General features: G+C 45.9%; 1 protein-coding gene across 3 annotated transcripts in view; it reads left to right on the top strand.

Annotated features, from left to right (window-relative positions):
• The first annotated feature begins 1614 nt into the window (after nt 1-1614).
• Nucleotides 1615-20824, top strand: part of FDFT1 (farnesyl-diphosphate farnesyltransferase 1) — a 39993-nt gene continuing 20783 nt past the window's right edge. Inside the window, exons 1-4 of one of the 3 annotated variants that reach the window (XM_024761409.1) lie at nt 1615-1868; nt 12643-12740; nt 13548-13731; nt 18513-18641. In XM_024761409.1, the coding sequence (XP_024617177.1) occupies nt 1770-1868; nt 12643-12740; nt 13548-13731; nt 18513-18641 (510 nt within the window). In that variant the 5' untranslated portion in view covers nt 1615-1769. Of the gene's footprint in view, nt 1869-11942; nt 12126-12294; nt 12741-13547; nt 13732-18512; nt 18642-20824 lie in introns of those variants that run through there. The other 2 variants (XM_024761410.1, XM_024761408.1) reach the window with 2 other exon arrangements.

The raw sequence follows: 20824 nt of genomic DNA, 5'->3' as shown, positions 1-20824 counted from the left end.
CTCAATGGGAGAGAGATTCCAGTTAGGGCAATGTTAAGTTTGCAATGCTGAGGGGACATCAAAGAGTTGCACTGTTCTGGAGGCTTGGGGGTATGTGAGCAAACAAAACAAAGTCTGTCGTCATTGAACTTATATTCTAGCAAGGAAAAACAGACACTAAACATCATAAGTAAACAATGTATTTTATATCAGAACGTGATCAGTGCTGAGATAGGCTGGGACCTGAGACCCTTTCCTGTAGTGCTTGCACCTGGACAAATGAGCAACAGAATACAAAGAAACTATAAGGGACTAAAAATAACTGCGTGGGCAGTTGGGGCAAATCCTGAACAATAAGATACAAAAAGACCAAAACCCAACTGGCACTTCTGAGGTGCCAGGAACAAAAGCAGGTACTACATGATCCCTGCACACAGTACCACCGAAGGGGTGGGCAGACCACCTAAGCCACCCCTCCGGCCCCACCCACCACCCACTGATCTGCCTCTGCCTTCCCCCCATTTAAGGAACAAGCTCTCCCCGCTTCAGAGAGTGAGCAAGGGAACCTGTTACTTGTCTTCACTCCCTGGAGTCCCAGTAACGCCTTGCCTGAATTCCTGATCTGGCTTCATCAATTTCTATTGACTAAAGAGTCCAAAGACCTTAGTCAGTAACAATAGGACGGGAAAAACTAGAGCAGGCCGGGGAGTCAGCAGTGGTGAGGGTGAGGCAAGCTGTAGTATAAAACAGTGTGATGGGGTGGGCCTAAATGAGGTGAGGATTCGGCAAAGACTTGAAGGAGGTGAATGAGTTAGCCAATTGCGTATCCGGGGAAAAAATATTGCAGGAAGAAGGAAGTGTAGACAAGTCCTGGGGCCAAGGAGGGAGGGGTTTGAAAATGCAGGTGAGACGTAATGGGGATGGAGGGCTATTCGTGCAGAACTTCTAGACCCTCGTGGGGACTTTGGCTTTTACCGAGTAAAATGGACAGATATTGCAGGACTTTTAGGCAGTGATCAGAGCTGCCTTAATTTTTAAAAGGATCACTGATTGCGGTGTTAAAATAGATTTGGGGGTTGGGGTAGCACGTATTTTTCCAGGGCTTGTGAGTGCTCTAGGATCGAGATAAAAATTTCCACATCACCCTTTGATAGGCCGTAGAAACGCTTCAGATCCTTTTTTGGGACAAAATTTACGTGTTCGGAAGCCTCAGGCTGATCGCACCCATTCGATGCGCGGCTGTGAGCCGAGCGCGTCCCGGAAGAGCTAGTCTGCCTGGCAGGACAAACACGTGGAGGGCTTAGCGGGCTATGGCCCGCTGGGCTCTCAGCGAAAGCCGGGCCGGAGCGAGCCTCCCACACACTGAGCTCCGCCTCGGGGGGCTTCTCAAAGTCTCGGTTCGCTCCTCCAGTCCTGCACTGGGAAAGCAGAGGAAAGCAAAGTCCCGCCTCCATTAGGAGCACCAATCCCGCTCGCCTGCCTTTTTCTCTCCCTCCAATTAGCTTCTAGGATGTGGTCCTCACGCCAGACACATCCCGCCGCCGATTGGCCGGCATCTTGCTGGTGCGAGCGGCCCTGGCCAATCAGCGCTCGCCAGTCCACCCCGCGAGCCCACGGGCAGCGGCGCGAGAGACCGAGGCTAGTTGAAGTTGGTGGTGAAGTGGGCGTGGCGCCGCCGCGCTGGGCCCGCCTCCGCCCCGCCCTCCGACTAATCCTTTGGTTGCGGGTAGGGGCCATTCTGAGGTATCCGCCAGGTGAGCTCTGAGGTCCGACAGTTCGCCGCCGCCGGCATGGAGTTCGTGAAGTGCTTGGGGCACCCCGAGGAGTTCTACAACCTGCTGCGCTTCCAGATGGGGGGCCGGCAGAAGGTGATGCCCAAGATGGACCAGGTGGGCCGAGCATCCCTGCATCCCGGCGGAGCCGGGAGGCTGCGCGCGACCGCCGGTTTCTGGGCCTGGCCGGCAGGGCCCAGAGTCGAGGGCCAGGGTTGCGGCCAAGGGGTGCCAAACGCCTCGGGCTCCCTCCTTCCCTCGGGGGAGCAGCCCCCTGACCCCTGTCAGGCGGCCCCATCCTCCCAGCCTGGTTCCCCTCTCCTTAATCAGATGTCGGGCCCAGCTGCCCTTGGTCTCCTAGGCATCCGCCCCCATCCCCAAGTTGTCTTGCTGCCTAAAATGTTTCTGTTCGTTCACGACATTGGTTTTCAAGTAGTTTTGCTTCATATTGCGTTCTGTCCCTGAGATAGATGTTTTTCTGGGTTCTAATATGTGGGTTACAAAACTGAGACTGCATGGGTAGATTAAGTGGGAGAGGACGTGTGAAAGAATTTTGTGAACGTAATGAACTATGCAAATGTTGTCACGAATACCTTTTCTGGAATGAAACCTTACTCATCCTTCCAGTTTTCAGTTACACCACCTCCATAAGCTTCTCCCCCTTTCCTGCAGTCTGATCAAGCCCTTCTTCCTCAGTGCTCCCTGAGGTTTTTAGAATACTGGTCTACTTTTGCGAGTTCTTATTAATTTTCTCTATATCTGTTGATTAGTTACCCTGTTGGCTGCTTGAAGGCCAGACTTGGTTTTATTTATATTTCATCTTCCTCACTCCTGTACCCTTTGTTAAATGAATGCTTACAAAGGTATTTATTCCAACAGGAAAATCATTAAGTGATTAGTGAATAAATAGACACATTCAACTGAATTAGTGGGGTTATATCAAAAGTTCTAAATTCTTCCCCAATGGAAGTAACACAAATACCATCCTGTGTTTATACTCTTAGTTGTTGTCCTTTATTAAAACACTTTCGTTTCTTATCAGAAAGAAAAGTTTTCCCTTTGTCTTATAACTCAGAATCCTTCTCATCCTTCAAGGTCTGGCTTCTGTGAATGCCACCTCTGTTGACCATTCAGCAGATATTTATTAAACATCTGTTCCGCTTTAGGCTTTATACTGGGTGCAGAAGGGCAGGATAACATGTATAGACAAATAAGACACTCAAAGAGCTCATTGTCTTGTCAGGTCGATAAAATGTTATAAAATTGTTCATAGAAAGCTTAGGAAGTCACCATAACGAGATGCCTTTTAATGTTATCTGTGACCCTCCCTCGACCATTTTCTCTAGCACTGTTTTACCTTATATCAGTCCCATAGTCTTGTATTGCGGTTATTTGTCTATGGGTTTTATGTTCCCAAAGTACCTTTCAGATTTAAGATTCTATGTTTGATTCTGGACTTTTAAGCTATTTGAAAACAGGAGTCTTGTTTGATGTACCTTTAGTGAATTAATGAACAAAAGGTGGATGCAATGCCCTCAAGATACCTCTAGGTTTTTAAACAAGAGAAACTTAAGTAACTGTGGCAGAATATAGTAAATGCCATAAGGAAATTCACAGAAGGGAAAAATCACCGCTGGCTGGGATAGGGGATTCATCTTTTGAGGGATGCCTAAAGGAAATGCAGCCTTAAATTTCTCCTGTGCCTTGATCAATAGATATTTGTTTAATTAGGAGATTTTGGCTAAGAGTTCTTACTTGGCCCTTTCCTGAAATTATTTGCAGATATTTATGTTACTGTATATTTGTGTGTTTTGGGGGGAAGAGAATTCTGTTCACTATTATCAGATGCTTCCAGGGATCTGTGACCCAAAACAGAAAAATAGTCACTGCTTTACAATCCAGGATATACAGTTTCCTGAACACCTCCTGTGACAGGTAATTCACTACCTCTGGAGACTGCCCATCGCCAGACAGTTCTGGTTTTTAGGAGGTGTTATCTTACAGTGAGGGAGGGAGCCTGATTCCTCCAGCTCCATTTTTCTTTATCAAGATTGCATTGGCTATTCAGGGTCTTTTGTGTTTCCATACAAATTGTGAAATATTTTGTTCTAGTTCTGTGAAAAATGCCAGTGGTAGTTTGATAGGGATTGCATTGAATCTGTTGATTGCTTTGTGTAGTATAGTCATTTTCACAGTGTTGAGTCTTCCAATCCGAGAACATGGTATATCTCTTCATCTGTTTATGTCATCTTTGATTTTTTTCATCAGTGTTCTACAGTTTTCTGAGGACAGGTCTTTTGCCTCCTTAGGTAGGTTTGTTCCTAGGTATTTTATTCTTTTAGTTGCAGTGGTAAATGGGATTGTTTCCTTAACTTCTGTTTCTGTCCTTTCGTTGTTAGTGTATAGGAATGGAAGAGATTTCTGTGTATTTTGTATTCTGCAACTTTACCAGATTCATTGATTAGCTCTAGTAGTTTTCTGCTTGCATCTTTAGGATTTTCTCTGGATAGTATCATGTCATCTGCAAAGTGACAGTTTTACTTCTTTTCCAATTTGTATCCCTTTTATTTCTTTTTCTTCTCTGATTGCCATGGCTAGGACTTCCAAAACTATGTTGAATAATAGTGGCGAGAGTGGACATCCTTGGCTTGTTCCTGATCTTAGAGGAATTGCTTTCAGTTTTTCACCATTATGAATGATATTTGCTGTGGGTTTGTCATATATGGCCTTTATTATGTTGAGGTAGGTTCCCTCTATGCCCACTTTCTGGAGACTTTTTATCGTAAATGGGTATTGAATTTTGTTGAAAGCTTTTTCTACATCTATTGAGATGATCATATGGTTTTTATTCTTTAATTTATTAATATGGTGTATCACATTAATTGATTTGCATATATTGAAGAATCCTTGCATCCCTGGAATAAATCCCACTTGATCATGGTGTATGATCCTTTTAATCTGTTGTTGGATTCTGTTTGCTAGTATTTTGTTGAGGATTTTTGCATCTATTTTCATCAATGATATTAACCTGTAATTTTCTTTTTTTGTGATATTTTGAACTGGTTTTGGTATCAGGGTGATGGTAGCCTCATAGAATGAGTTTGGGAGGGTTCCACCCTCTGCAATTTTTTGGAAGAGTTTGAGAAGGATAGGTGTTAGCTCTTCTCTAAATGTTTGTTAGAATTCACCTGTGAAGCCATCTGGTCCTGGACTTTTGTTTGCTGGAAGATTTTTAATCACAGTTTCAATTTCATTACTTGTGATTGGTCTGTTCATATTTTCTATTTCTTCTTGGTTCAGTCTTGAAAGGTTGTACTTTTCTCAGAATTTGTCCATTTCATCCAGGTTGTCCAGTTTATTGGCATATAGTTGCTTGTATAGTCTCTTAAGAGCCTTTGTACTTTTGTGATGTCAGTTGTAAATTCTCCTTTTTCATTTCTAATTTTGCTGATTTGAGTCCTCTCCCTTTTTTTCTTGATAAGTCTGGCTAAAAGTTTATCAATTTTGTTTATCTTCTCAAAGAACCAACTTTTAGTTTTATTGATCTTTGCTATTGTTTTCTTTTTTTCTATTTCATTTATTTCTGCTCTGATCTTTATGATTTCTTTCCTACTACTAACTTTGGGTTTTGTTTGTTCTTTCTCTAGCTGCTTTAGGTATAAGGTTAGGTTGTTTATTTGAGATTTTTCTTGTTTCTTGAGGTAGGATTGTATTGCTATAAACTTCCCTCTTAGAACTGCTTTTCCTGCATCCCATAGGTTTTGGGTTGTCGTGTTTTCATTGTCATTTGTTTCTAGGTATTTTTTTTTATTTCCTCTCTAATTTCTTCAGTGATCTCTTGGTTATTTAGTAGCGTATTGTTTAGCCTCCATGTGTTTGTATTTTTTACAATTTTTTTCCTGTAATTGATTTCTAATCTCATGGCGTTGTGGTTTGAAAAAGATACTTGATACGATTTCAATTTTCTTAAATTTACCGAGGCTTGATTTGTGACCCAAGAGGTGATCTATCCTGGAGAATATTCTGTGAGTACTTGAGAGGAAAGTGTATCCTGCCACTTTAATTATATAAATATCAATTAAGTCTGTTTGGTTCATTGACTTTTTTAGGCAGTCTCACCATGCTGTGGACTTAGAACCATGGTCAGCCCAGATCCCTTCAAGGTCTGTTCTTCCATCTTGATGTCCTCCTGAAAGACTTTTTTTTTTTTTTTTTTTTTTTGCGGTACGCAGGCCTCTCACTGTTGTGGCCTCTCCCGTTGCGGAGCACAGGCTCCAGACGCACAGGCCCAGCGGCCGTGGCTCACGGGCCTAGCCGCTCCGCAGCATGTGGGATCCTCCCAGACCAGGGCACGAACCCATGTCCCCTGCATCGGCAGGCGGACTCTCAACCACTGCGCCACCAGGGAAGCCCCTGAAAGACTTTTTAAACCTAGATCTTTACCTTTTAGGTAAAGGGTGTCATAATAATGCCTAACATTTATTGTGCTCTTACTGTGTGCCCAGTGCCTCCTAACGTGTATTATTTAAACCTTCCAGTAACCCTGTGAGGAAGCTACTATTATTTTTCCTGTTTTTATAGATGAAAAAAAAAGGCACAGAGAGGTTGGTTATTGCCTGAGGTCCCACAGCTGTTCACGGGTGGAGACCACCTTTGACCCTGGCAGTCTGAGTCCAGAGCTCACTCTCTTGACCCCATCATGCTGCTGGTCATTCAGGTGATGGGCCAGAGAGTCACATTAAGCAGAGGGTCATCCAGATTCAGCTAAAAGCTGAACACGCTTTGTGTGATGGACACAGACTGGAAACTGTGTATCCTCAGTCAGTTCCCAGCCTGATGGAGGGCAGGTGTACAAAAGATACCTAGGAAGTGCCAAGTCATCTTAAGTACATTGAGATTTCAGGAAATTTTAGTGAAGTAGAACTTTTTCACAGTGAAAAGTTTTTAAAAAACACAGAAGTGCTTTGCAAAGTGTAGGGCCTTGAAAAGAGGTATTAGATTTAGATTAGTCAGGGAGGATCCTCTGTGGGGAAAGCCAATGTGAGCCAAGTCATGTAGGTAGGACTAAGCACAGTGTGTGTGGCTGGAATTGAGTGCAAAGTGCAGTGGGTACATGTGGGAGTCCAGGAGCTGAGCTGTATTCCGTGAAGCAGGCAATGGTCAGATGCACCTGTGGCACTATGAAAGCAGTAGTTTTGGAACAGTAGTTTGGCAGGTGAGTGGAATTAGGGGATTAAACTGTGAGAATAATCAAATTAATAACGATAATAGTAATATTAATAGACAGCATTTATTGAGTTCTGTGTTCCAGGCACTGGCGAAGCTCTGGAAGTCTGTTATGTCAGTGTTATCAGTTAGCTTTCGTTGGGTAACCACCCCGAAACGGAGTGGCTTAATTCTGGAGACTGGATGCACAGCAGTGTGACTTAACACTCCTGAAGTGCACGCTCACAGATGGCCAAGATGGTCAATTTCATGTTATGTATATTTTACCACAAGTAAAGAACCAAACTCAGTGATTTAAAATAATAACTGTTACTTAGTTCACAGTTCTCTTGGAGAGCTGGGGAGTCCTGGTCTGGGCCAACTTGAGTGATTTCTACTGGGTTTGCTCAGCTGGCTGGTTGGCATGTGGCTGGACCATCTGATTAGCAGGCTGTAGGCTGGAGCATTGAGGGGAGGCTGAGCCCTGTGTGTCTCATCCAGCAGGCTAGCCTGGGAACTCTCCTCTCTTGACTAGAATCATGCAAACCCCAGTGTGCACGCACTCTTCTGCTTTCTGCTTGACTCACAGTTGCTACTGTCTTCTTGGCCAAAAAAAGTCACAAGGGGAGCCCAGATGCGAAGAGGTGGAGATAGACTCCACCTCCTGATGGGAAGAGCCACAAACTTTATGGCCATTTTGTAACTTACCATACTTAGTCGATCTCGACGACAACGCTAAAGCGATAAGTGCTATTGTTACCGCCATTTTACACATTAGGAAACTGGCATAAAGGAGTTGAATTTGGAAGCTCTCGAGTGGTGGTTCCATGATGCCATCCCTGGCCTGTCTGAAGACCTTCATGCTTCCACTCTGGAGGCCACCCAGAATAAAGAGCACAGGCTTTGACTGGTCCCAGAGAGCTGATCACATTCCAGTGCTGTCATGTGTGCACCAGACATTTCACGGGCACACAGCAATTTCTGGCTTCTATCTGCCCTTCCCAATTCTGTTGTGCATTTCCTCCCTCCCTCCCTCCTTCCTATCCTTCCTATATTCATTTAACAAACATCTGGCCGCCAGTTGCATGCTTGATATTGTTCTAGGTGCTGGGATAAAACGGTGAACCAAATAGGTGAAGACCTTGCTTTTGTGAATCGTACATTCTAATAGAGAGAGAAGGGGAAAAAAAGCAAATATACAATATTTCAGGTGGAGAGAAGTACTACAAAGGAAAATGATAGAAGGGCAAGGGAGCTGAGTGTCTTAAAGTCAGGGGACGCAATTTATAGGGTTGTGATTTGGGTCCAGAGACTTCTCTGTGTCACATTTTCTTCTCTATGAAATGAGACTTGGAAAAAATGGTAGCATTGGATACCTGTAGAGAGGCAAATGGGTGGCCACAGTAAGGGGTAGGGGTAAGACTTTTCACAGTATAATCTTTTAAATTTTTTAAAAAGTGAGACCTGGGCTGTTTCCTCTCCTAGCTCTAAGATTTGATGAGCAATGCAGTACAGTATTATTTTGTTAGTTGTAGTTTTCCTGAGCCGTTTTTTACCCCCATGATCCATTTTTTAAAAATAGCTGAGTATACCTCTAGTTAGAGGAAACATAGGAAAAACCATTTTCCTTCACTTAACATTATCTTAGTTTCTCTCTTAGGTAACAAAGAAGCTGGGGGAAAAAGATTACACTTAGCAGACATGGAGGGCTGAGATTATTTCAGTCACAGAAGGATTTGGCTGTAGGAGTTCAGGGTTCCCTAAATTGACTTATCCTGAATTTTTAGGAGCATATCAGTAAATCTGGCATCATACTACCACCTGCAAGTTGTGTGTCATCACTAAGAGAGCACATAATGGAAAAACTCGGTGTTTTGTAATCATGCAGTTCTGGCTTCTATCAAGTCTAAATCCTATTACTTAGACTAATGTCTATGAAGTTTAATCCTGACTCTATTCCTTTTGGTGACTTAACCTCCAGCAACAGGTTCTTCCTCCGTATAATAGAGACAGTGGATCACAATCTGTCAATCACAATTTCCCAACTCCAAAATGGTCTGAAAACAAAGAGGTTTTTAATAAGTCTGGCTCAAGGTCACTTGGCAGTACAATGTGCTCTGATATATGATAAAGTGATCCCACTTAGTATAACTATTCTAAATGTTTTGCTGAGGAAGTGTCGATAATCAGTTACAGGGAGCCATTCCACAATGACAGGCTGTATGTGCATTTCATTGCCTGTCTTCTAAAACACTCCAGATTCTGAATTGTGCTACACATCTGGCCATGAAGACCTTGGGTGGACTGCAGGTCTGTATCATATCATCTTTAAAAGGTTGCGTAATATTTGTATTGTGCTTGGCATGTAGTAGCTGCCCAGTAAGTGGCAGGTATTACTCTTGCTGTTACGTAACTTCATTTCTCAAGTTTGTGAGGTTTTCCCTCCCTTCTCAGGGAGCCTGTGTTACTTAATCTGAATGGAAGGCTGTGGGGAGGGTTGGTTGCCGTCCACTTGTGGAACTATCTTTCAGGTGGAACCCCGGTCGTGGGAGGACAGTCCTGTCCTTCTCACCACTGCACACTCTTCCTCTCAATGCTCTTCATCCCTGTTTTCTCTCACTGGAGAGTTCTTGTGAGCACGCTCATCTCAAGACAGCAAAGAAAAACATCAGGAGGCTCTAGGGACAGGCCACAGTAGCTTTAGCTTTTTATTAAAAAAATTTTTTTTTCCATTAGCTCATGGGAAGCAAGCAGTGGAAATGTTTTTAACAGTGGTGTTTTCCATAGTGTGTTTCATAGTTATATCTCCCTGTATCTTCTTGGCAATTTGAGGAAATTATTGTTACAGAATGAGGTATTGACGCAAATAGGTGCCAGGAAAAAAGAATGATGGGGTAAGGAGATGCGAAGTGATTTCGTGGCCTCGCTCCAGTGGTTAAGAACCCGCCTGCCAATGCAGGGGACATGGGTTCAAGCCCCGGTCCGGGAAGGTCCCACATGCCGCGGAGCAACTAAGCCCATGCGCCACAACTACTGAGGCTGTGCTCTGGACCCTGTGAGCCACAACTACTGAGTCCACGTGCCACAACTACTGAAGCCCACGCACCTAGAGCCCGTGCTCCGCAACAAGAGAAGCCCCCGCAATAAGAAGCCCGCGCACTGCAACGAAGAGTAGCCCCCGCTCAACGCAACTAGTGAAAGCCTGCGAGCAGCAACGAAGAGCCAACGCAGCCAAAAATAAAATAAATAAATTTATATTAAAAAAAAAAGACAAGGATGACTGCTTTAAAAAAAGAAGAGTGGAGAAGGTGTGTTGGAAAGGAGGGGGCGTCCTTCAAGATTGTTGCTCTTCAGAACGAGTGCGACAATCCTTTTTTTTTTAATATATAAATTTATTTATTTATTTTTGGCTGTGTTGGGTCTTCGTTGCTTTGCGCGGGCTTTCTCCATTTGCAGCGAGCAGGGGCTGCTCTTCGTTGCGGTGCGCGGGCTTCTCATTGCGGTGGCTTCTCTTGTTGCAGAGCACGGGCTCTAGGCATGGGGGCTTCAGTAGTTGTGGTGCATGGCCTCAGTAGTTGTGGCTTGCAGGCTCAGTAGTTGTGGCGCACGGGCTTAGCTGCTCCGTGGCATGTGGGATCTTCCTGGACCAGAGCTCGAACCTGTGTCCCCTGCATTAGCAGGTGGATTCTTAACCACTGCGCCACCAGGGAAGTCCCAATGTGTGATGCACCTTTGACATCAGCCCCCAAACCCTTAGTTGTATCCGGGGATTAAAACATTTGGCAGTGCAGTGAAAGGAATCATTGTGGCCTGGTAACAACAGTTGTATGTGAAGAGCTGGCTTAGAGCTCAGAAAAGAGCTGTTATTCTGTTCCTTCTATTTATTGTGAAGTCTTGCCTCTCCACATTTTGATAGGGAAGGAGTTGGTGAATTGTTTTTAAATACTCTTTGAACTTATTCATTTACTCATCAGACCTTCACTGAGTATTTTTATATGCCAGACTGTATGTACGAAATGATTTTACTAATATATGGTGCTTAGTAAATGTTAATTTTTACTAATTTTTTAAATTGAACTTGGCAATAATTTCTCATGGTTATGTGATTTAAAAAGAAAAGCTTTATTCTCTTGACAGAAGAACATGTATCCATGGTAGGAAATAAACACATATGAAAAGAAGATAGTTCACCTGGACCCCAGCAGGGTCCCAAGGTTCACTGTTGACATTCCCAAGTGACTATGGGATTTCCATATACATACATATATATATGTGTATATATACACATATATGTATATGTGTGTACATATATTTATTTTAAACCATCCCCCCTGTTGTTAGATATTGCAAATGTTTCCTGTTTCTCTCTTAAAAAGAGAGTGGGGGAGACTTGGGGGGGGGTGGTATATGGGGACTCTGTATTTTCCACTCAATTTTCTCTGAACCTAAAACTGTTCTAAAATATAAAGTCTCCATAAAAAAATATACAAAACAGCGAGCAATTCTTTCTGATATGCTTGCATATCAGAACATGGCTTTTTTTTTTTTTTCTGGAAAAAGTTTTTGTCTTCCTTAGGGAAGAGTAAATAAGGTTCGTAAAGATCGTTACAGCTCACTGATTTGAAAGGGAAAGATGATTAGAAATCTTAAAAGGAATAGCTAGCTTTCCAGAGGATAATAGAGGTTTAACAGGTGTTAAAGGAAAACCAGAACTGGACAGTAGTTAAAGGGGTAAAATCAGATTTCATTCAGAAAAGCAATTGCAATAGAGGAAAGAGACCTCAGTATAGAACCGGGCTCGGTTCCGAATACAACAAGGAGCAGAGTGTGGGTGTGGGTGGATGGAAAAGTACTAAGAGGAAATCTCTGGGGTAAGGGGCATTCTGCTGAAACGACCTACCGGGATTCTTGCTGGAGGCAGGTTAGGGCGCTGGGATGGTGGGGGAAGAGGAACGGGTCAGATGGTGCGGGTGATCATGGGTGATCATACATGACGGATGAGGGATTCTGGCTAAACCAATTTAGCAGAGTTCTTGCTAAAGCTGAGCGACGCAAAAGATAAACATAGAAGTACAAAGGTGGAGGATTCAGGAGCCTGACTAAAGTTTGGCCGAGGAGAGATTCGGGTTCCGTCAACAGCCTGCGGGTTCTGGGGAGAAGGGGAACAAGGTGAGGAAGGCGCGGGTGGTGAGCCGTAGGCCGCGGGGTGGGGCTCGCATCTGGGCAGGGTGGGCGGGGCTGGCCGCGGGGCGTGTGGGGCGGCGCTCGGCTCGCACGTGGGCGGGCGGGGCGGCGGACGCCAGCTCACTGCTCCGCCGCCCCAAGCCTATTGCGGTGGAGCAAGAGCCGGTCCCGCCCTTCGGTGGGCGCCCCTCCGCTCTTCTTGGGTCTATGGAGGAAAAACGGCGTTGGTCTCGCGGTTCCCATGGCCGCAGTCGCCTGCGGCACCAAGGCCATGTCCCTTTTCAAGCGGACCTTGGTGCTGAGCCCCGGCGCGGCGCCCAGGGGCGCGGGCACTCCCCCGCGCGGCTGCCCTTTGCCCCCCGCCGCTTGGCCCTCCAAGGACCGGCCGCGGGGAGAGGGCGTGTGCGGCCGGCTGCGGAGCCCCGCGGTAGCCGGCCGCCCGCCCCAGCCCCACTCCAGCCCCTCCGCGTCTCCCACCGCCGTGTGTCTCCTCTGCCCGCAGGACTCGCTCAGCAGCAGCTTGAAAACTTGTTACAAGTACTTGAATCAGACCAGTCGCAGTTTCGCAGCTGTTATCCAGGCGCTGGATGGGGAAATGCGGTGAGTGGCGCAGGCAGCTCTTTGTGACCTGGGGGAAGAAAACTGCCACGGGCCATTCGAAGCCACTTTTTGACACGGCCCCTCGCGTTGCTGTCGCCGTGCTTGTGGCGTACCCTGAACAGGCCCCGGTGGGTGAAGGAAATGTTCGGGGTTGAAACACGCCTGTGTTTACTTTAGAATGCCCTTCCAGGCACCTGGCCATCTCATAGCTTCCCTGCAGGCCCAGCTCTTTCAGGGAGGGGGAGGGGATGTTTATTAACTTTTTTTAGTGCTGGCAGCTGGACCTGTCTCTAAGCGGCTCATGCATTTTCCTTGGCTTCACTTATGCTACTTTGCATTTCTAGTATATTGGGTTAATTCTTCTGAAGTTGCCTCTGTGCAGATTGTGTACATGACTTAGCCGTTAGGTATGATAGTATTGATAGTGAGAAGTTATTGTGTCTTTTGACTTTATTTTATCTGCAAAATAATAGTTCCTTCCAAATGGTCTGCTGGTCTTTCTACAGTTGTGCTGCATTAGTTAAATGTTTACTCATTGTGGGAGGAGTAGTGACGTCCAGCTGGCAGGTTCTTTCTTTCTTTCTTTATTTTTATAAATAAACTACAGAAGTCCATTGCTCCCACCTAAGAAAGAGAAGCCAAGAAGTTGCATTAAGTACGAAAAGTTTTGGATATCCTTTCATAGTTCTGTAGAGTTAAGGGTGTAGGAGGGTTTAGAAAACGGCCCAGCAAAAATGAGATGTGATTTTAAAACAAATATCTTTGAACGTTTGTTCCAATGTATTGATAGTTATTCCTTTCTTACAGCCATGCAGTATGCATATTTTATCTGGTTCTCCGAGCGCTGGACACTCTGGAAGATGACATGACCATCAGTATAGAAAGAAAGGTCCCCCTGTTACACAACTTCCACTCGTACCTTTATGAGCCCGACTGGCGGTTCACGGAGAGCAAGGAGAAGGACCGACAAGTCCTGGAGGACTTTCCAACGGTAGCGGGACTAACGGGATGCAGTCGTGCGCATGATTGGTGGGGTGGCTGTCAGCTGGCCCGTGTGCCTGGCGGGAACTGCAAAACCAGTGGTCTCAGGGCAGCGTAGCATAATGTGGCAATGGTGCGTCTCAAGCCAGACTGCCTGGGTTGGCGGCCCCATGCTCCCACTCATTAACTGGTGCTGCGTTACATAGCCTGCCTGTGCCTCTGTTTCTTCATCGGTAAGACAGAGAATAATGGTGCCTGCCTCCCAGTGTGGTTGTGAGGATGGAAAGAGTTAACGTAGGTGGAGCTCTTAGGTGTTAGCTGCTACTGTCATTACCAGGATGTTGTTGGGAAGTCCAGCCTTCCTTCCTGTGGAAAGAGTACTCCAGTGCCAGTGTCGTGAAAGATGGGTTCTCCAGCCAGTGCACCCGAGAACGCGGCCTAGGTGTGTCGCGCTGCTGGCCTCTGGGGCACCCTGAACCTGGTGGCGTGCTGTGCAGCTGCAGCTCACGATGGGTGGCAGCTGTGGGGTAGGGCGCGGGCTCTTCGCAGCTGAGCTGAGGACTGAAGCAGGATGATCTCTGCCACCCGCAGCTGTGTGAGCCTGGACACACCCCTTAACTTCCTTGTGCCTCAGTTTCCTCATTTGTAAAGTTAGAGCTGCGAGGCCTGAATGAGTTCATACACCTAGAGTACTTAGAATAGTGTTCTATAAATATTGGGTATTTAGTCCACTCAGTTGGAGTAAAGTGGGTTCTAATTAAAATCTTGAGCTTTAGAAGATCCCACAAATTCCGGTTGCCGAGGGTTAGCTGTACAGTGAGTGGGTTTGGGGCGAGGGCCTCCCTCACACAGCACTGCTCTCAGATAGGGGCAAGAAGGGCCCTTCCCCCTTCCCTCACTTATTTATTTTTCTTAAGTCCATCTTTTTTTTTTTTTTTTTTGGCCGCGCGGTATGGCATGCGGGATCTTAGTTCCCCAACCAGGGTTCGAACCTGTGACCCCTGCATTGGGAGCCCAGAGTCGTAACCACTGGACCGCCAGGGAAGTCCCTTCCTGCCCCTCACTTTAGAGGGCCCCCCTCTGGGCCACCTCACCCTCAAGGGGGGCCGTGGGAGCGTGACTGCCCCAAGCTTGTGCAGCTCCCCTTGTAGACCATCTTCTGGGGGTCTGGGGTTGCGTACCCCTAATTCGCTGAGACACCCCACACACACACCGGCTTGCAGTCCGTTTCCTGGGGCCCATTTCCTCCAGGGTGTACTGTGCACCAGTGACCGTGACCTTTGGCCTGAGGGTGGCTCTTCAGGAGGGTCGTGGGTGAAGCTTGACCCTGCTGTCTGGGGTGTCCTTACACACGAGTGTGAGATTCCTCCTCCTGGCAGTCTCTGCACTATTTAATTTTGGAACAGAAGCCTGAGGGGCCAAGAACTGTAAATTCACACCCGAGTCCTCCAGGTGGTTGTGAAGGTATGTTTGTCATACCTCCAGGTGGGAGAAGAGAACATACTGCACTTGGTAAGTTACTAGCTCGCTTGATGGTTTAAGATTTTGAGCCATATGGCGTGTGGCCACCGTTGTGCTCTTGCCCCAGGCCCGGTGGAAGGTGGGGCTGAGCCCCCACGGGGCCTTCTAACCGAGTGAAGTGGCTGAAGCCTTCCTCTGGTCAGCATTGACGTGGGACCTGGGGCTGTAATAAGGTTTCAGTGCTCATTAGTTGATACCAAGCTTTCTAGAACACTCATTGTATATTATGGGTTAAATTAGAGTACATCTTTTTCACCTGGTACTAGTGGAGACTGGTAGTCTTAGAGATCTACCTCCAAACACAGCTTGAGAAATAAGAAAGGGCTACTTTTAAATGATAATGGCAATAATAGCGTACATTTATTGAGCTATGAGTTACAAAATGTATTTCATTATTGGTTTATCATTTGTTTTATTTAATATTAATATAGTTTTAACATGTAATGGATGTGATACTCTGTTAACCACGTGTGTATAGATAAGGAAACTGAGACATAGAGATTTAAGCCCCTTGCCTCAAATCACCTGTGAAGTTAAGTGGCAGAACCAGGATTCAAACACAAAAGGCCTACATGCAGAACCCTTGTGCTTAATCCCTGGCACACTCTACTGCCCCTTTAAAAAATGGTTAAAAATAAAAACTTTGCATATAGGTGAAGGTAGCATCACCCAGTGTTTTGGTGGTTTTTTTTTTTTTTCTTTGGCTGTGTTGGCTCTTCATTGCTGCGTGCGGGCTTTCTCTAGTTGTGGCGAGCAGGGGCTACTCTTTGTTGCTGTGCACGGGCTTCTCACTGTGGTGGCTTCTCTTGTGGAGCACAGGCTCTAGGCACACGGGCTTCAGTAGTTGTGGCTTGCAGGCTCTAGAGCGCAGGCTCAGTAGTTGTGGCACATGGGCTTAGTGGCAGTTCTTTTAATATTAGGAATATCAATTCTTTATCTGCAGTGTAAATTCCAAATATTTTTTCCACCTTTTCACCTGCCTTTTTTCACCTTAAAAGCACTTGGTTCTAGGAAACCATTTAAAAAATTTTTTTTCTTTTAAATAAATAAGTAAATGTATTTATTTACTTCTGGCTGCGTTGGGTCTTCATTGCTGTGCGTGGGCTTTCTCTAGTTGTGGCGAGCAGGGGCTACTCTCCGTTGCTGTGCGCGGGCTTCTCATTGCGGTGGCTTCTCTTGTTGAGGAGCATGGGCTCTAGGCACACGGGCTTCAGTAGTTGTGGCTCACGGGCTCTGGAGCGCAGGCTCAGTAGTTGTGGTGCACAGGCTTAGTTGCTCCGTGGCATGTGGGATCTTCCTGGACCAGGGCTCTAACCCGTGTCCCCTGCACTGGCAGGTGGATTCTTATCCACTGTGCCACCAGGGAAGCCCCACCCAGTGTTTTGATCATAACACCCCAAGGTTTATAATCAGGGGGATTTCTGTGTACATGCTCCCCTTGCCCCTGCTTCGGGGCTGGCCTTTCTCCATTGTACCAGTGGACTCCCCGTGGTGTCCTTCCTTCTCGTACTTGGAATCACTAGAGAGTGACCCCGGGACCTAGAAGTGTACTATAACTGGGAAACAGAATTCCCTGGAGGGACAAGGAAAAGCCGCTCCTGGCTGACCTCGCGGACAGAGCTGCCTGGGGGAGTCGGGCCCCTCCCTCCCCACCCTCCCTCAGGTTTCTGGGAAAACCTAGAGCTCTTCATGGTCACTCCTCCCTAGATATTTTTGTTTTCATGTTTTGAATTATATAATGATGTAGTAAGTACCAAGGAGTTGAAGTTGGTTCACATCCAGCAGTGAAGTGTTTATTTTGGAGCCTTTGTTTTCAAGCCTAAGCTGCTCCTCCCCCAGCTCGCTGGCCTTTCCCCTCTTATAAATAGAACTGACCCAGCCTGGGATCTGTTGAAAGACCAGGTCCTTGGGAGATTGAGGGATTCAAATGACCTTTGGTAGAGCTGTTCGTTTGCTTCAGTCCACGTGGGAATTACCTTTTGGCTCTGTCTTGGAACAGCTGTTCTGTAGAGAAGAGTTCTAGAGAGATCAGTTTGGTTTTATGGAATTTGGGGGTTTAACAGTTCATCAGAATAATCCTAAAGGATCTTAGGCTTCTGAACCCCTTCAGTGCCCTGCAACCCTCTAGGTTTCTCTCAGGTCCTTAAATTTAGGTGTTCCTTGAGGGAGTTTTTCTAACCTTTCTGTAAACATAGACCAGGTATTTCTCACACTTCGGAAGCTTAGCAAAGTGTATTCACTGTTTTCAGTATTGTGTGTTAATAGCATGTTATTTGAGAAGTTTCATGGTGTTTCATTGGGTTGGCTAAAAAGTTCATTCTGGTTTTTCTGTAAGATGGGATGAAAACCCGAACGAACTTTTTGCCCAATCCAGTATATTCTGTTTTGATAACCTACAGACACTTCTTTGAACTTAAGATACTTGTACAGTAGCAGTGACTTTTAAGAACATCAATAGTACTTTTCGACATTAAAGCTTGGGCTATGAAAAATAAATGTTGGATAGCCTGCTGCAGATTGAACTAAACTGAGTTGTTTAAGGAATTAGAAAGTGTAGCCTTGTAGTAGGGAGACACTGTAGCTTCATGGTATGAATTCGGGAACTGAGGATAGACAGTGGTTGGCTGGTCTCCTTGCTAGAACATAAGCTCTGGAGGCGGAGTTTCTGGTCATCTCCCGGCTGTGCATTCCCAGTGCCCACAACAGTGCTTGTTGCATAGGAAGTGGCCAAGACATGTTTGCACAAATGAATCTTCATTATCATGAGGCTTGTCTGAAAATGAGGCATTCTTCCTAAAATTCTTACACGTATGTCCAGTTTTATGTTGAATTATCTCATTGCTCATTAGGTGGGAAGATGAGCGTATAATAAGACTATGAATGTTCTTTTTTTTTTCGGGGGGGGGGGGCCTTGCCCCGAGGCTTGTGGGATCTTAGTTCCCTGACCAGGGGTCGAACCTGGGCCCTCAGCAGTGAGAGCTCAGAGTCCTAACCCCTGGACCTCCAGGGAATTCCCTGAATCTTCTTTTGAGTCTAGAAACTTTAGCATTTCTGTACCCTTCTATTTTAATATTTATGAAATTTGCCGAACTTATTCTATATGTAGAAAGCTAGCATAACCTAGATGTTAGACTTATAGCTGGATCATTTGGGAGTCTTCCCTAATGGCGTTCTGTTGTTGCTTTGCTTTATGATCTGTAGGTACCCTGTTGGTTCCCAGTTTTAATACGTATTTCATATTTTCTGTTTTTTTTATGACCTCCATTTCAGATCTCCCTGGAGTTTCGAAATCTGGCTGAGAAATACCAAACAGTGATTGTTGACATTTGCCGGAAGATGGGATTTGGGATGGCAGAGTTTTTGGATAAGCGTGTGATGTCTGAACGGGAGTGGGACAAGGTTAGTGTCCCTGTGGAGCGTTGTCGGTGTGAGTGGCACTGATGAACTGGCAGTGCTCACCATGACATTCGGGCCGAGGGACAAGGGGTGGTTTCACAGCCCAGCTGTAATGTCTCCACATAAACACTTAATAGGGGCTTATGTGTCGTCATACCTGGAATAATCGTTGCTCTGGGGAGTTTTTCGTCAAGTTAGGCCAGGGGCCCCCAACCCCTGGGCCGTGGACCGGTACAGGTCCACAGGCTGTTAGGAACCGGGCCGCACAGCAGGAGGTGCGTGGTGGGCGAGCGAGCGAAGCTTCATCTGCCGCTCCCCATCGCTCGCATTAGCCATCCCCCACACCCCCACTCTGTCCGTGGAAAAGCTGTCTTCCACGAAACTGGTCCCTGGTGCCAAATAGGTCGGGGACCACTGAGTTAGGCCAAAGCAGATATAACTCGTCCCAGAGGTGCAAACATTAAGCTGATGAAAGTGTCTCTGACTTGCTGTGAAATTTGAGGTTAATGACCAAATTATTGCATGTAATATAGAGACATCAATAGTTTTCACATCTTAAAATGTGTCTTCTATGTTTTTTTCCTTTACTGAGCACGCGTGTGTGTTTCTGAGTCATTTCCAGTTCCTTCATAACACAAGCTTAGTTTTTTTTTAAATGAAATTTGGGTTTCTTTTTTTTTTTTTTTTTGCGGTACGCGGGCCTCTCACTGTTGTGGCCTCTCCCGTCGCGGACAGGCTCCGGACACGCAGGCTCAGCGGCCATGGCTCACGGGCCTAGCCGCTCCGCGGCATGTGGGATCTTCCCGGACCATGGCATGAACCCACGTCCCCTGCATCGGCAGGCGAACTCTCAACCACCGCGCCACCAGGGAAGCCCCTGTTTTCGTTTTCAACATTTCTTTATTTAGGCTGTGCTGGGTCTTACTTGCGGCATGCTGGGTCTTTAGTTGTGGCATGCGGGATCTAGTTCCTCAACCAGGGATTGAGCTCAAGCCCCTTGCATTGGGAGTGCAGAGTCTTAGCCACTGGACCACCAGGGAGTCCCCACGAGCTTACTTTTAAATTCAGGGCCACCTTGGCCCCATTTACTTAGGAATAGGTATCAGACTGTTAAATTGTATTCTGTGTCTGTTTCCTCAGAAACGAAACGGTTCACGAGGATCCCAAGGCACTAACTGGATCATAGTTGCATTACGCTGAGGAGTGAGTGCCTTTCTAATACCCACTCCTCCTTCCCCATCATCTTTTCATAGAAATAAGATGATGCGAGAGGTTCCAGGTTTCTTGACGTCCACCTACCTCTTTTTATGGTGCTTGTAGATGCACATACGTGGAGGTACACAAAGGAGCCCCTGGGGGGCCCAGGTTGTCTTCCTCTAGGGACAGAGCAGCTGGAAAGGGCTGTGAGAGCAGATGATGTGGCAGATACAATTATACTGGCTTTCATTTGGCCAGAGGTTATCCCTGACCAGCAGCTGTGAAGGATGTTGGCCAGGGGTTGGGGAGAGCTTGCTTCTGTGGACAAAGTGACGTAATTGACTACGGGGCCTACACTTGACTCAAAATACAAGATAGGAGGGGAGGGAGTCTTGCCCATTTCCCATAGGAATGGCCTCTGTGAGACTTACTCATCACCTCGATGGAAGCAGAGACATTTTCAACGTCTAAACTGCGTACATATTTTGTGTCTCTAATAGTGTTTAGGTTAGGATCCCAAAAGAGATGCTACTGCATATTCATCAAGTGAGTGTAGGTCCAAGGTCTGGCCTCCACATTTTTCACGACTCAAAACTTGATGACAGCATCTTTGGAACTGGTGGTTTATGCTCCACAAGTTAGTGTGAGTGTGGCTGCTGCTAGGATATCAGTTTATGAATTTAAAGTTAAAGCTGAAACTCCTGGCCACGAACCAGCGCTGCTTATCAGCACAGTAACTTCCTCTTCTGCCATGCAGATCTATTCAGGAAACTTAATTATAGGCTGTTGAGTAGAAGTTCTGATCAGATAAAACCGAATACTTGTAAATATTTTTCTTTTCCTTCAACTTTAGAGGAAAATGAATACCTCCATTCTAGTATTTCTACCCAAAGAACTGTTATCTTAACATAAAATATACTTTTCCTTGGACAGCAATATGGATGTTGTAATGTAATATGTAATGTTTTTTATTAATTTCTAATAAGTCT

The sequence above is a fragment of the Neophocaena asiaeorientalis genome, unplaced genomic scaffold (genome assembly GCF_003031525.2).
Source record: "Neophocaena asiaeorientalis asiaeorientalis breed wild unplaced genomic scaffold, Neophocaena_asiaeorientalis_V1.1 scaffold635, whole genome shotgun sequence".
Lineage (NCBI taxonomy): Eukaryota > Metazoa > Chordata > Mammalia > Artiodactyla > Phocoenidae > Neophocaena > Neophocaena asiaeorientalis.
This window is presented reverse-complemented; position numbering and strand designations above follow the sequence as displayed.